This window comes from Neodiprion pinetum, chromosome 2, assembly GCF_021155775.2.
Source record: "Neodiprion pinetum isolate iyNeoPine1 chromosome 2, iyNeoPine1.2, whole genome shotgun sequence".
NCBI lineage: Eukaryota > Metazoa > Arthropoda > Insecta > Hymenoptera > Diprionidae > Neodiprion > Neodiprion pinetum.
The window spans coordinates 9,997,757-10,010,764 of NC_060233.1; the positions used below are offsets into that span (position 1 = coordinate 9,997,757).

The window sequence follows — 13,008 nt, forward strand, 5'->3', positions numbered from 1 at the left end:
AGAAATAAAAAAATGATCGAAGAAGTTTGTGCGAGGTTTAAAAAGGTGTAAAGCCACGGTTACGTTTGATTGTAAAATTTCCGGCAGTTCGCAGGTCGTTTGTATAACCGCACACGTGTAACATGAATATATTCAACGGCGACTGGATTTCATACTGGATTATAAAAAAGGTGTCAATTGCCTCGTGTTTTATTTAATTTATTCAAACTCAACGATATATCGTTACAACGTGTAATTTCACTGATTTATTCATTCAAATCGTTATTATGTAATGTAGCAGAATTCATTTAGTTGTGTGTAAATGTATGTTAGTACATCATTTTTTAAGATTCATATCATTCTTATAGTTATTTAACGCTGCGATAATACACAAGAAGATAATCTTAACGATTTACACCTATACTCGTCCTTTTATGCACTTTTCGTACATTAATTATATTGCGTTTGAAATCATCATTATTATTATACACTCTCCCATTCGTCGCACTTCAAGCAACGATCGATTATTTATAATAATTTAGCATGTATTTATTTATACGTAATATAGATAGATATACGTGCGTATAGAACATGAATAAAATAATTACACAAGGAATGATTCTTACCATAATTAATTCACAAGTTGTAATACTTATTACTTATATACAGGCATAATGTTATCGATAGTTTCGATCATGTGACGGTAAATATTTTATACAATCCTACAACCGTAATGTGTATAATTATTATAACTCTAACTGTATAGATGGTAGAATTTTACTTGCAGTCGATTCTGCAACGTTACGCGTTTTTTTTTTTTATTTATCTCTTGTTCTCTTAACACCTAATTCAAACATAAAATAGATATCACACAAAGTAACGACATTGGTAATAACTGGATACACGCGTTATTATTATTATTTCTTATTATTTCTTATTTTTTCTCTCTATTTAACAATTATCTTTCATTCTTAACGAGGTAAATTCACTTTTTGCAAATCTTACAAGATGAGCTCAACAACAACAATACATAACAATAGCTCTCTACTAATAGCAACGTAACGTCATTTATTACACATTTTATTATTGTTTATTTTATTTTATTTATTTATTCATTTTTTTTTTTCTCGTCAATTTTTCGTACGTACTGTTTTCTTTTCATTTTCCGCTTATTCTCTCTCGCCGTGAATTCCTATTTATATAATATTATTCTTCAAGGGCTTAGCGCACACATCGACGATACAAGCGTAAAATTGCGCACATAATTTCGATATTATATATATATTATAATTGGCACGTAAGCGCTGACATGCCACCCCGTATACCCGAATATGTGTATCACCACCGCCAAACGTACCCACATACTATCTATATAGCTGTTAAATTATTATTCTTATCACTCGCTTCGCGCGTTTCCATTTATACGCAAACGTACGGAGCGATAAAATTATTGTATTATTATTATACATATATTCATTTAAATTGAATTTCATTCAACTAATAAAATTGCGGTATTATATATTATCAATAAATCAATTACTTTTACACAAAGCAATTATTACGGTTTTGTATTATGTTTGTATTATCAGGGGTGGTGATATATATTTTATCTATAAAACTGATCAATTTTGGACCCATCGCAAACGAGGAATAAATAAATATATATATATATATGTATATATATATATATATATATACTTATTACATTCAATACAATATTATAATGATTCATACAATTGATTAACACACTCGTCGCCGTTCACTCATTACAGACTATTGTTAGTGTATATTTTCTTCATATTTATTTCTAAGGTATGACGCTCTCTGTCAACCTGCACCTCTGGGGCTCAAGTGGTGGGTAGATTAGAACGTCGTTTTATAAAAAAGCTATCAACTCAAACATTGCGTATTACAGAAATGTCTAATTGCAGATATCCCAAACGATTTTACACGCACGCACCTTACAAAGACAATAGAACACTTATATATATAAATAATATATATACATATATATATACTGTTTAAAATTCAGCTCACACTCAATCAGTCTGTTATCATTGAGCAACTAATTTAATTATATGCGTCGAATGAATCGTGATGAAAAATTCAAATTTAAGTCAATTTCCGATTTGATCATCCCGCGTCAAATCTTGAGACTTTTTTTTCCTTTTTGTACATTAATTTTATTTGTGTTTTTATTATATATATGTGTATTTCTTTTCTTTTCGTTCTTTATTTTCAATTTCAGAAAAGTGGCGATTTAACAACGCTCAGGCTTACACACGTGACAATGCGATACATGTATGTGTATAATTTTTTTTCTTCCTTTCTACTAGAATATAAGCAAAATCGTAGGCTCTCCAAAGAGACGAGAAGCAGCTGACTTAATGCGATAGAACGAACGCGCTTTAATTATTCTTAGAACAAGACTTACAAGCCTAAACCTAATTAACTGCACTCTACAAGCTTACTTTATTTCAAGTATATATATATATATATATATACATACATAAAATAATTATAGGTATACACATTTTGCAGTACTTTTTACGATCATAGTTTATTTATACCGTCTCTCGTGCTGTTGCGATATATGTATATATGCAGAACACGTGTGGATTATAATTTTAATCCGTGTACTTTATCTACATCATATAAAATCTAGCGCATCTAGAAACAAGCTTAAGTACCACTTTTTTTCTCGATAAATTATACAAGTATATAGTTCAGTAATTATCTCACGATTCAGACCGTCAGGTAATTAAGAAATCGTTATTTTTCCACCGATTCGTAACCGAGTTATCATGGCAACGGTAATTACACAGCGCAACACAATATGGCGTTTTGATGAGAAAAGAAAAATTGTTCCATGAGTCGATGATTGTTTGGAAAAAAAGGTAAAAAAAAAAAAAAAAAGAACGAGACATGTGCCTCAAGAATAGTTGAAATTGATGAAATGATCGCAAAGTCCATGCTTTTGTTTCATTTCATTCGATTCTTCCAATCGCTTTTTTCGTTATGCTTCGTCCGCTTGTCTTCACTCGGCACAAGACAATTATTTTAAACCGATAAAAATTTTAAACAAAAAAAAAAAAAAACAAAAAAGCAAAAGGAAAATATTTAAGTTACGTAAGACATTTCTATGCCTGTGCAGGGAAAAATGTGAAGGGTATAATTTTCCCGCGAATTGTCATAAAATTAGTAATCAAGAACCAACGGTAATATTACGTAATTTTGTGTTATTTTTATTTATACATATATATATATATATACATATGTACATATGTATAAGATAATTATACGCCGTCTAATTACGTTTTCCGCGATAATTGAGTGGAGAATACACTTGTTCCAAATCCACATTACCAGCGCGCTGCCACGTCTCGTCGTTGAATGAATTTATATCGGGGGAATAGACGGAGCGTCGCCTCTTGGGACGCAGAGTCTACACTCCGCATCAATACGAGGGTGATTGGGTAAATCAGGCGTCACGATCGCGCCTCTACTGCCTGCGCCAGCTGCTAAAATTTTCTCTCTGACGATATTATCTACGGAGAAACTTTAATAATCTTATACTGGGAGGAAAAGATTTGAACTTCATTAATGCCGAACAAAAACTTCGGCTCCTTCCCCTCTGAAAGGGTTGCGACGTGTTGGGGCGGGGTTGAAATTCGGAATTTGAAAGGTTACGAAAGCGTCAAATTCCGAATTTTTTGGTGGAGAAACTTGAAGTAAAGAAATCAAACTTTGACGAAACATCAAAGTTTTGAATTGTCCGAAACTCGACGCTCAGATTTCTAAATGTTTAAAATTTCCGAGAGTTCAAATGTAAGAAAATTTAAAAATCTGAAACATCGGAATTCCGAATGTTTAAAGATTTTTAGTTTTGTGAATTTCTGTATTGGTGAAATTTCACCACTTTGATCTTTCTTCGTTTTGGGTTTTCGGAATTCTGGTCATTCTGATTTTAGGTTTTTCCGTGTTTTTACACCCACTCGTGAGTAAACTATGCCGTGTGAGTATATTTTAAGTTTCGTCACATTCAAATTCAAAGTTTGGTGTACCTGTAGGGATTTGAAGTATTGATGTCGCCATTTTGGATCGTCCATTATGCAATTCTTAAATTCTGACAATGAATCCACTATCAGCGACCCTAAAACCCCCGAGTCACAAGTTTCAAAAGACTTATTCCATTTCTTGACATTTTGGTACAAGGGTACTGAGTCCGAGTAGAAATTACCAGTATTTGAAGTCACCATTCTGAATCCCTGACATCGAATTTTTTCAATTCTGTTTCAAAATTTGAATTCAATGATACCTAAAACGTCAGTGTACGAATTTCCGTCCAAATCCTTCAAGAAACATCAGAGTTATTCAAAAATGTATATGTATGATCCATTACCAGTTTGAGCACTTTTTTTTCTTGTACATAATATGATCCGTTACCAGTGAAACGGTCAAGGTCAGTCACCCCTTAAAACGAGTGTCCGACGGGGAAAGAAGAAGACCAAAATTGATGAATTAAAAATTTGCGAACAAAACTCGTTGAATTCGATCGAGAGTAATTGAAAATCGAGAATCGAATATGCGCAAGGCGTAGTCGTCGCTAAGTTCCCCCGGTCCGCGTAATCCGCGAGGGTGGATCAGCCCCGTCACCCCGGCAGGCAGTTAAACCCAGTGTCAGCCACGACCTCCCCGAGTGCCGCAGAGCATCCGCTTGAAGGCCTGTCGAAATTCCGGTGAGAATATAGTGTAGATCAGGGGGTTGAGGGTGCTGTTGAAGTATCCGAGCCACAGAAAGACGCTAGCTACTAAATCGGGGGGTGCGCAGGGCTCGCAGAGTGCCTGAAGCAGGGCGACGAGGAAGAAGGGCAGCCAGCAGGCGACGAACGCTCCGGTTATTATCGCTAGGGTCTTCGCGGCCTTCCGTTCCCTCTTCGCCTCGATGGTTTCCCGGGTCTTCTTCGAGCCCGAGGAACTCGTTGCCGAATGACTCGGAGCCGGCGTTGCCGGTGGATTCGCACCGTTGTACGAAGACGTCTTTTCCGGTGACGCCGAAGAGTTGTCCGGGGTCGATCGCGTTATTGTGAACGCCGTTGTCGACTCTTCCCTCGGCCTGCGAGTTCCCAACTTTTTCAACGTGTGTTCAAATAACGAATTGCCCCGCACGGACGATTTAACGTACGTACGGCGTAAATACGCCTGCATCTATGCAATTCGAAACAATATTATGTCGAATACCGCCTGCGATTCGACAACCGGTGATACATTTTTGTAAAATTTACCTTTGATTGCATAGATGCAGGCGATTTTGTTTTGACAATCGGTGGTATACGTGTGTAAGTTTTATTTTGGGCTGCATAAATGCAGGCGGATTTTGGTAAAATTACACCAGAATTGCATAAATGCAGGCGAATTTAGTCCGTATTCTATGTGAAATTTCCCGTGTGACAGTTCGATGAAATAACCTGGTGTATTGAATATCACTGGTGGTAACGACGAAAGCGACCGACGTTTAGTTCAACCGTACGTTTTACTGTTTCGAAATATGCCAGATCCGGTGTTTTTGTACATATGTGCTAATCGATTGTAAAAATCACCCCTCAAATTCATCTTCAAATAATAACGAAAGCAATAAGGAAAGACTTGTTTCAATTGATATGTGAACTAGTATATTATTGAATACAAAAAAATTGTATAGTAATTGACAAGTTTTAGTGGTCAATTTTTTGATGCATAATTTTGTACAAAATTCAAATTTGAGAAATTATACAAATTCCATCTTTCGGAATTATCAGTTGACCAAGTGATAAGTTGTTTCTATTTCCGGCAACAGCTCAGAAACATAGAACTTGGCAAATTCCTTTTCTAATATCAAGCGTTTAGTGACGATAAGAAGTTTTTTCACGGGTCACACGTTGCTCACAAATACATATCAAGAAATCCATTTATTTTCCCTTTCCTTGACAAAAGTTGTAGGTGCTATCGGATCACACTCAAAAGCCCAGCCAAAGATCGAGTTGAGCAGATTTCGCGCGGCATCGCATCGTAAAAAAGTCAAAAGTCTAATGAGAAACTTTATACAGATATCCACGGTTCGGTGAGCATCAAGACTTCGGTAAGCATGACGTGAATTTACATAAAATCGAGGTTGAACGAAATTTCTTGCAGTTTGTTTTATAAATTCAAAATCTATCAAAATAATCTTAACGGAATCTTGATCGTTAGTTTGTCTGAAAGTTACGATCACACATGTTTTATCTCTGCAAAAAGAAGATCGATCTCAATTAACTAATTGATTTTTTATTTTATTTGAACTTGATTTGATCTATTTCTTGTGAATTGAAGGTTCTGATTTTTCAGGCGTGGCAAAAACTATTTACTTCTTTTCGGTGCAAAAGAATTTCGAAGCCTAAGAATACCAATTTTTACACGTTAAAAGTTACATTTGCTATAATTTGTATTCTTACAAACGCTATTCACAGTTTGTGATCCGTTAATATACAAACGAAAAATATTTTGTCTTATCAAGGTCAGCAGATCGCTCTACAAAAAAGCAATTAGTTCTGTCCCGAGGAATTTATGCTCTCCTGAAGTCTGATGATGAAGAACTTGCCTGTAATCGGCAAATATATACGGCCAAGAACAAACTCACAACTCAATTCGGGTTCGATTTTCACACGGTTATCGGAAAAAGAATCGACTGTCGGCACAGCTTTAGTACCGGTGATCGTTTTTTTTTTTTTTTTTCTTTAGTTCTTTCTCTAATTTCTTTCCTCTGCTGCTCCGAAATACCTACACCGTTAATGGACGGAGATTAATTGTAAGAGCAAGTCGAGAGCAAAATCGGAGAGTCGTAATTTAGAAGCGTCGTTCACCGCTCGTTTGTATCAATCGCCAGTAGTCGGAGTCAGTGTCGAGTCGGACCGAAACAATTCGCTTCGATTTCAGCTGCGGTTGTATTTTATCGATCCGAATATAAACGTGATCAAATGTGAAAGCTAATGAAACAAAAGTCATCAAACAGTTACCGAAATCAATCACATTGAGTTAAATTTAAAAGTCTCAACGCAGTCACAGTTTTTATCACTTTAATGCAATTATAATATTATCCTGTCAATATCGTTCAATTTCTAAACAGAACGTGAAATTTATTTCAAAATCTTAGGCTTCTAATCATACTATTACGTAAACAAATATATACCATCGCGATACTATACGCGTGAAATATACCTGGAGCTTTGGTTGGCTGATGACATTTAGGAGTGAATTAATTACAAGAGAGCTCGGTTGGGTGAGAATTCATTTAATGAAACGCGTAGTTACGATTTTCATGCTGGGGAACGGATTAGCGATGACATCTGACCGAATACCACGTATAAATATTCGTGTCTATGTATAATATTAATGTTTTTGTGCATTGATATTCACGGGATGAAATCCAAATAATTACGGCGAATGGCGTAGAAACGGAGCGACGCGTTGATTTGCATTTTCCTTTGCCTTGCCAAAATTTTAATTTCAGAACTAAGCGGGGTGAGCGAACCGCGCAAAACTTTTACCTCGGTAATTGGCCAGGCATTGAATCGTATAATTACGGAAAAATTCGGTTCGCCGCAACTCGGTTTTATTGAGAAAATAATGAAAAAAAGAAAATGAAAAGAACGAAAGAAAATGTAAACGTTTCACATTCTTTTACTTTTTCTCTGATCGATCCCTTCCGCCACAAGTATGCATCGCGCGTATATTATTTAGCCTTGTATCGAATCGGAGTGATTACCGAATGAAATAAGTCAACCAAAGCCCGAAGCAAAGTTGAATTCCAATAAGACGATTACAGGGCACCTACTCCCTCTCGAAGTTAATTAGCCGTAAGCTCCCACTGTGAGAGTCGATTGATGTCATTGGCAATTCAGCGTCACGTGCAGCTTTCGTAAGGTTTATAAAATACGATACGAGCTTCCGATCACCACGCGAAAATTGAACCTCATTATATTACGGCCAGTTCGCTCCCTTCCATCCGCGTTTGAACTTTTTATAAAATACGCGGCTCGTGGGCGTGAGAAGATTCAAGTCATTGAGTAAACCGTTCACGCGAAGCGGAAAACCTTTGAGAAAAGTAAATCGTCAAAGAAAAATGCCCAGCCTTACTTACAACTTTATTCACCATTTGTCGAATTACTAGATCAATATTGCTCGGAGAATTTCTCCGCCATGTTCAGCTGACGCAATATTTCGCGACGTACTAAAGCAATCTAATTGCATGATAATAGCCCGGAGCATTTTACCTTTTGCTGACCAGCCGAAGGATCCCTCTTCGTTCTCGGGGCGGCTGAATAGCCGCTCCTGGCCTTTTCCGGATCCGTCTTCTCGCAGCTTGGAATATCCTCCAATAGAGGAACAAGATGACCAAAAGAGGTACGTAGAACGTAGCGCAGGTAGCGAATATCTGATACGAATAATTGGAAGAATTCTTTTTACAAAGGGTATCTAATCATTGGCTGAGAAAAAACAATTACTCGTTACGACGATTTTTTTTTAGCTGAAAACAATACAATACGCATAACTTTTCATTTCAAAAGCTATCTGACTGACAGTCAGTTGTCAGGTAAACTTTTTTGCCTTTCTATATACATACAAAGACGAAAATGAAAAATTGAAAATCAAATAAGGAATTACCGATTTTTTTATTTTTACAATTTACAAGTACCAACGAACTAAGAACGGTAACGCTTGAAATAAATTCACAAATTTACAAGAAATCGAATGAAAGTAGATGATTTGAAATTGTTTCCTGGATCGAATTCAACTTTGTCTGACTTAGAAAATTTAACATCGGTTGAAATGGCATGACTTTACTTTATTGTTTAGTATTTTTTGATATTCCACCGGTATTACATGCGTTCGGTGCGAGTTCTAACTGGGAATGAAATAATATTTAGTTAGCTTTTTGATGTGATGATAAAAGATTCCTGTGATAGTTAAAATTCGCGAAATTCTTCCCATATAAAGAGTACAAAAAATTGTTGCGTATAATTTTTGTGTGTTTCAGTTTCAAACACACGAATTGTTTAGAATAAATGTTGGCATTGCGAATAAAGTGACCAACTGATTCATCTGAAAGAAAATTATTCGAGAGAAGAGAAAAACTTTTCGAAAGTTTTTTAGTTGAACAAGGCTTTAACATCAATTTATTGTTGCACAAGCATTAAATTTTCGCAAAACTCACAAGAAAATATAGTAACAATGATCGTAATGAGAAAGATTAGTAACGGATACTAGACTTTCCGGTAACGGCTAGAAAACTAATTTTCATTTTCTGCCTAGAACTACATTTTTCGATTGTGGTAAAAAATGAAAATAGTTAAGGACTGAGCGGTAAACGGAAATAAAAATTTCTCTCAGTGTTGTTTGAGAGAGATTGAGGATGTATCCTGGACACACAATGATCAGTGTGCAGTACAGTTACCCAAATTCGATCACCCGCACATGCAGCTTGCACGCTTGATTGGACTGAGCAAATAGCACAAGGTCTCGAAATCAGGTGCGGATAGCACAGTGTGACGATGGCGACGTGACGCGGGGATGATAGCCCTGGGTCGTGAATATTACACGGCCAATACACAGCGATAGAATACCGAGAAATCTGGGGGTAGATTTATTTGATATGAGAGTAGATAGAAAGCGAAGGATACCGAATGGCGTATGCGGGGCAATGGTATTTATTACCCCTGCAGTTGGGCGGATCGATAGGGGCTCAATACCTGGAGAATTCGACAAGAGGATTAATGGGGCGAGGAGGGGGGGAGGGGGGGGGGGGATGGACCGGCGGGGAACTCTGCCCATGAGAACTCGGACGGGGTTCGACCTCGACACCATCCTCGTTAACCGCGGCCTCGAGATTTAACAAAGCGGTTGACCAGGGCCGACGATAGATAATAAAAAAGCGCGGAAGGGACCGGAAATTGCTAAAGTAAAGGGATACTTTTCAGCGTTTAGCACCCCCCGCCCCCCACCGCCGCCTCTTAACCAAAAGCCAGAGAGGAGACAGGCTCTGGAATTCCCAGTGATCTTTAATTCTATTGCGCGGAATACATCGGGGGAAAAATCCAATTTCAAGTTGACTCTTGGCTCGTGAGGCGGGATCCAAACGATCCAGCAGGTTACGTTCTTGGTGAGAAAACGGGGAACGGAGAGCGAGGAATGAGCGACGGGGAACGCTCCAGGGAAGCCATAATTCGATCAGTCACTGCCGGCACACGCGATGCTCCGTGTTTAGTTCCCGACTCCCCGCCTTCCTTCCTTCCTTCCTTCCTTACCGGTGTTGTTTTGTTCGTCTAAAACTACACGTTCATCCACTCGAAAACTCCCCGGTCCTCGAGAGGCGACCGACCTAACAGCCCTGATAAAGCACATACCTTATACTCTTTTCCAAATCCACCCGCGGCGTCTTCGTAATAACAGCAAAAACAGCCACAGCGGTGGATTTCACCCCGCATTTTGGACGCCGGCATGAGGAAGAACTTTCCTTTCCGAAGTGATCGTTTTGTTTTATTTTCTAAAAATTTCAGCCCAACCGTGCGTTATACTTTCCCACTGAATTCCGCATGGTAGCGGAAATTCTTTCCGATGTATATGTAGTTGTTGTTATTAAACCGACACCCCGATGTCGAGCTTCGAAAACAGGCTCGCTTTTCTTGAATATCACCCTGAAGGCTTTGAGATAATTCGCCGCGTCAGCGAAAATTTTCTTTGAAGAGTTTTTTTTTTTCTTTTTGCTTTAGCACCGTAATATTTCCTACGCCCCTTATTGTCGAGCTCATTATAGTTCGGTGACTTTATGAGATAAGAAGATGAGAAGGTCGGGATAATAAATGAGAAGTTCTAAGCCGACGTTATAATCCCGCGGCGTAACCGAAACCTCACTGTACAGTCTGCTTTGTCATTTTGAATGTTGAAGCTCGAAACTGAGAACCGAAAGTAACCCGCTCTTCTTACTTAGCTGTTAACTGATCGTGCCCTGCAGTTCGGGGGATGCTAATCGTGTTCAACCGAAACTTTGCTCAAGGTACTGCTTTTAAAGAGGGAACCAGAGGATTGAAATTCACAGAGGTCGGATGCGGGGTCTTTATGGTTACCAACTCCCTCCGTTGATCAGTTCTCGCAATTGTCTTGTCGGTAACAAAATGATCGCAATTCTGTACATCCAACCTTTGCGTTTGCGGAAGGGATCGGTAGGCTACGGGCCAATGGTTTGGTGAACTTACTTGATACGCCGCATCTTGGGAAACGACGCATTTGCCATCGGCGATGCGGTCCAGGTAGCCAGGATCCTTCCACCCCAGTTGAGGCGCCAAAGAGACCCCCAAAGATACAACCCAGACTGCCACTACCAGCATCCCGATTCTCCGTGGATTTCGGGCCTGAAACCCAATCGCAAGTAATTGACGTCTTGAAATGGCTCGTCGAATTTACCCGTATATCTGACGCGAAGGGTGGCCTTTGATTACCACAGAAATAGTCCCCTCTCCGTATTTCACCAAAGTGTCACGTAGATATCCGTGCAAACGTAGGAAAAAAAGTCTGTTCGTACAAGTATCTAACGATCGATGCACTTGTAAAGTTATCCACTTGAAATTACGTAGAATGATCGTTTCGAAAATTATCGCGCACGTGTCATTTCAATGGTCTTTAAGAAGATGTTCAACCTGTACAACTTTACCTTCGCAATCACCAAGAAGTATCAATTGAATGTAATCAATTTTGCATACCACACGAGCATCACATCGGATTCATCAATCTTTTGAAACACGCCCACTAGCTTCTATCCCGCCATTCTCTCCAAGCGAAAGAAGAGGATTCGATGGGCTTGGGGCTGGGAAATGGTCATTCAAGACCTGTGGAAGCTCGGGGAATCGGTCGAGTAACGCCAGGATAGACTTTTGACCTTTCCTTTGTGATCCTCAAAGTGCGGGGTGGTCGTCGAGGTCGACAAAACAGCTTCGAGGGGACCAAGGAAGGACTCCAAGGAGCAAAAGCACCGAGATCAGGGTCGAGTGCCGTTTAATTGTCTTACCTGAATGTAATTGAGGTCAGTCACCGCCCAGTATCTGTCCACGGCGATGGCCACGAGGTGCAAAATCGAAGCGGTGCAACAGAGGACGTCGCTGCTTGTCCACATGTCGCACAGTTCCGGACCCAGCGACCATCCTGCAGAATTAATCTGGAACATCAAAAAGACCACTGTGTAATAGTCGGTGAATGGCTTGGCTGCTCACCAAGTTTTCAAGTTCCTTCAAACATTTCCGTCTCTGACTTTCATTCTCTCGGCGAATGAGAAAACTTGTTGAGGCACGATTCCGAGTGATCACCAAATCAGAAAGTCCCCTTACAAGATATTCTTTTTTTTTGGAAATTTGCGTGATTGAACAGAAGTTTCTAGAATTTCCGATTATTATTGATTCTCAAAAATCACAACTAGAATTAGATTTCTTACCAGAAACATACTGTTCAGGTTAATTTATATTCCTCAAGATCAATCTTATCGACTGAGGATTTTTCGTTTTCCATCGGTAAGTGATAAAGAAGAAAACTGCTGTTTTATCATCATCAAAGTAAGCATTTCTCTGGAATGTCGTAGTTGTGAATAAAATTACGAACTAATAACAGAAATTAAGATTAAACTAAACTCACAGAAGAAATTAGTAATAAAATTTGGGTTCTTGCGGACGAGTTTTTGAAACAGCTGCTTCAATTCCACTTGAAGTTGGAGTTCAAACTTGACGGATAGTGTCTCCGTGTAAGAAAAACACTCTGTCTCTCCGTTCAATTCACGTGTTATCCATCCATGATCGCCATTAGCAATTCACACGTGCGTCGTTCCAGGGGAAAAAAGAGTTTCGCAACGCGGTGTTCACCGGGATTAAAAATGTGAAGGGAGCGAAATGAACAACCTGTGACCGGCTTCCGGACGGTTTAACTTTTGAGCCGAACACAAATACCATCGACCAGAGCACAGCTGGACGTGCC

General features: G+C 38.8%; 1 protein-coding gene across 1 annotated transcript in view; it reads right to left on the reverse strand.

Annotated features, from left to right (window-relative positions):
- Window positions 1–740: 740 nt before the first annotated feature.
- 5-HT1 (serotonin receptor) overlaps window positions 741–13,008 on the reverse strand; it is a 38,875-nt gene continuing 26,607 nt past the window's right edge. The window contains exons 3-6 of the mRNA XM_046611920.2: window positions 12,056–12,202; window positions 11,247–11,402; window positions 8,268–8,428; window positions 741–5,095 (exon numbers count right to left, since the gene is read on the reverse strand). Coding sequence (XP_046467876.1) covers window positions 4,660–5,095; window positions 8,268–8,428; window positions 11,247–11,402; window positions 12,056–12,202 — 900 coding nt within the window. The 3' untranslated portion in view covers window positions 741–4,659. The remainder of the gene's footprint in view (window positions 5,096–8,267; window positions 8,429–11,246; window positions 11,403–12,055; window positions 12,203–13,008) is intronic.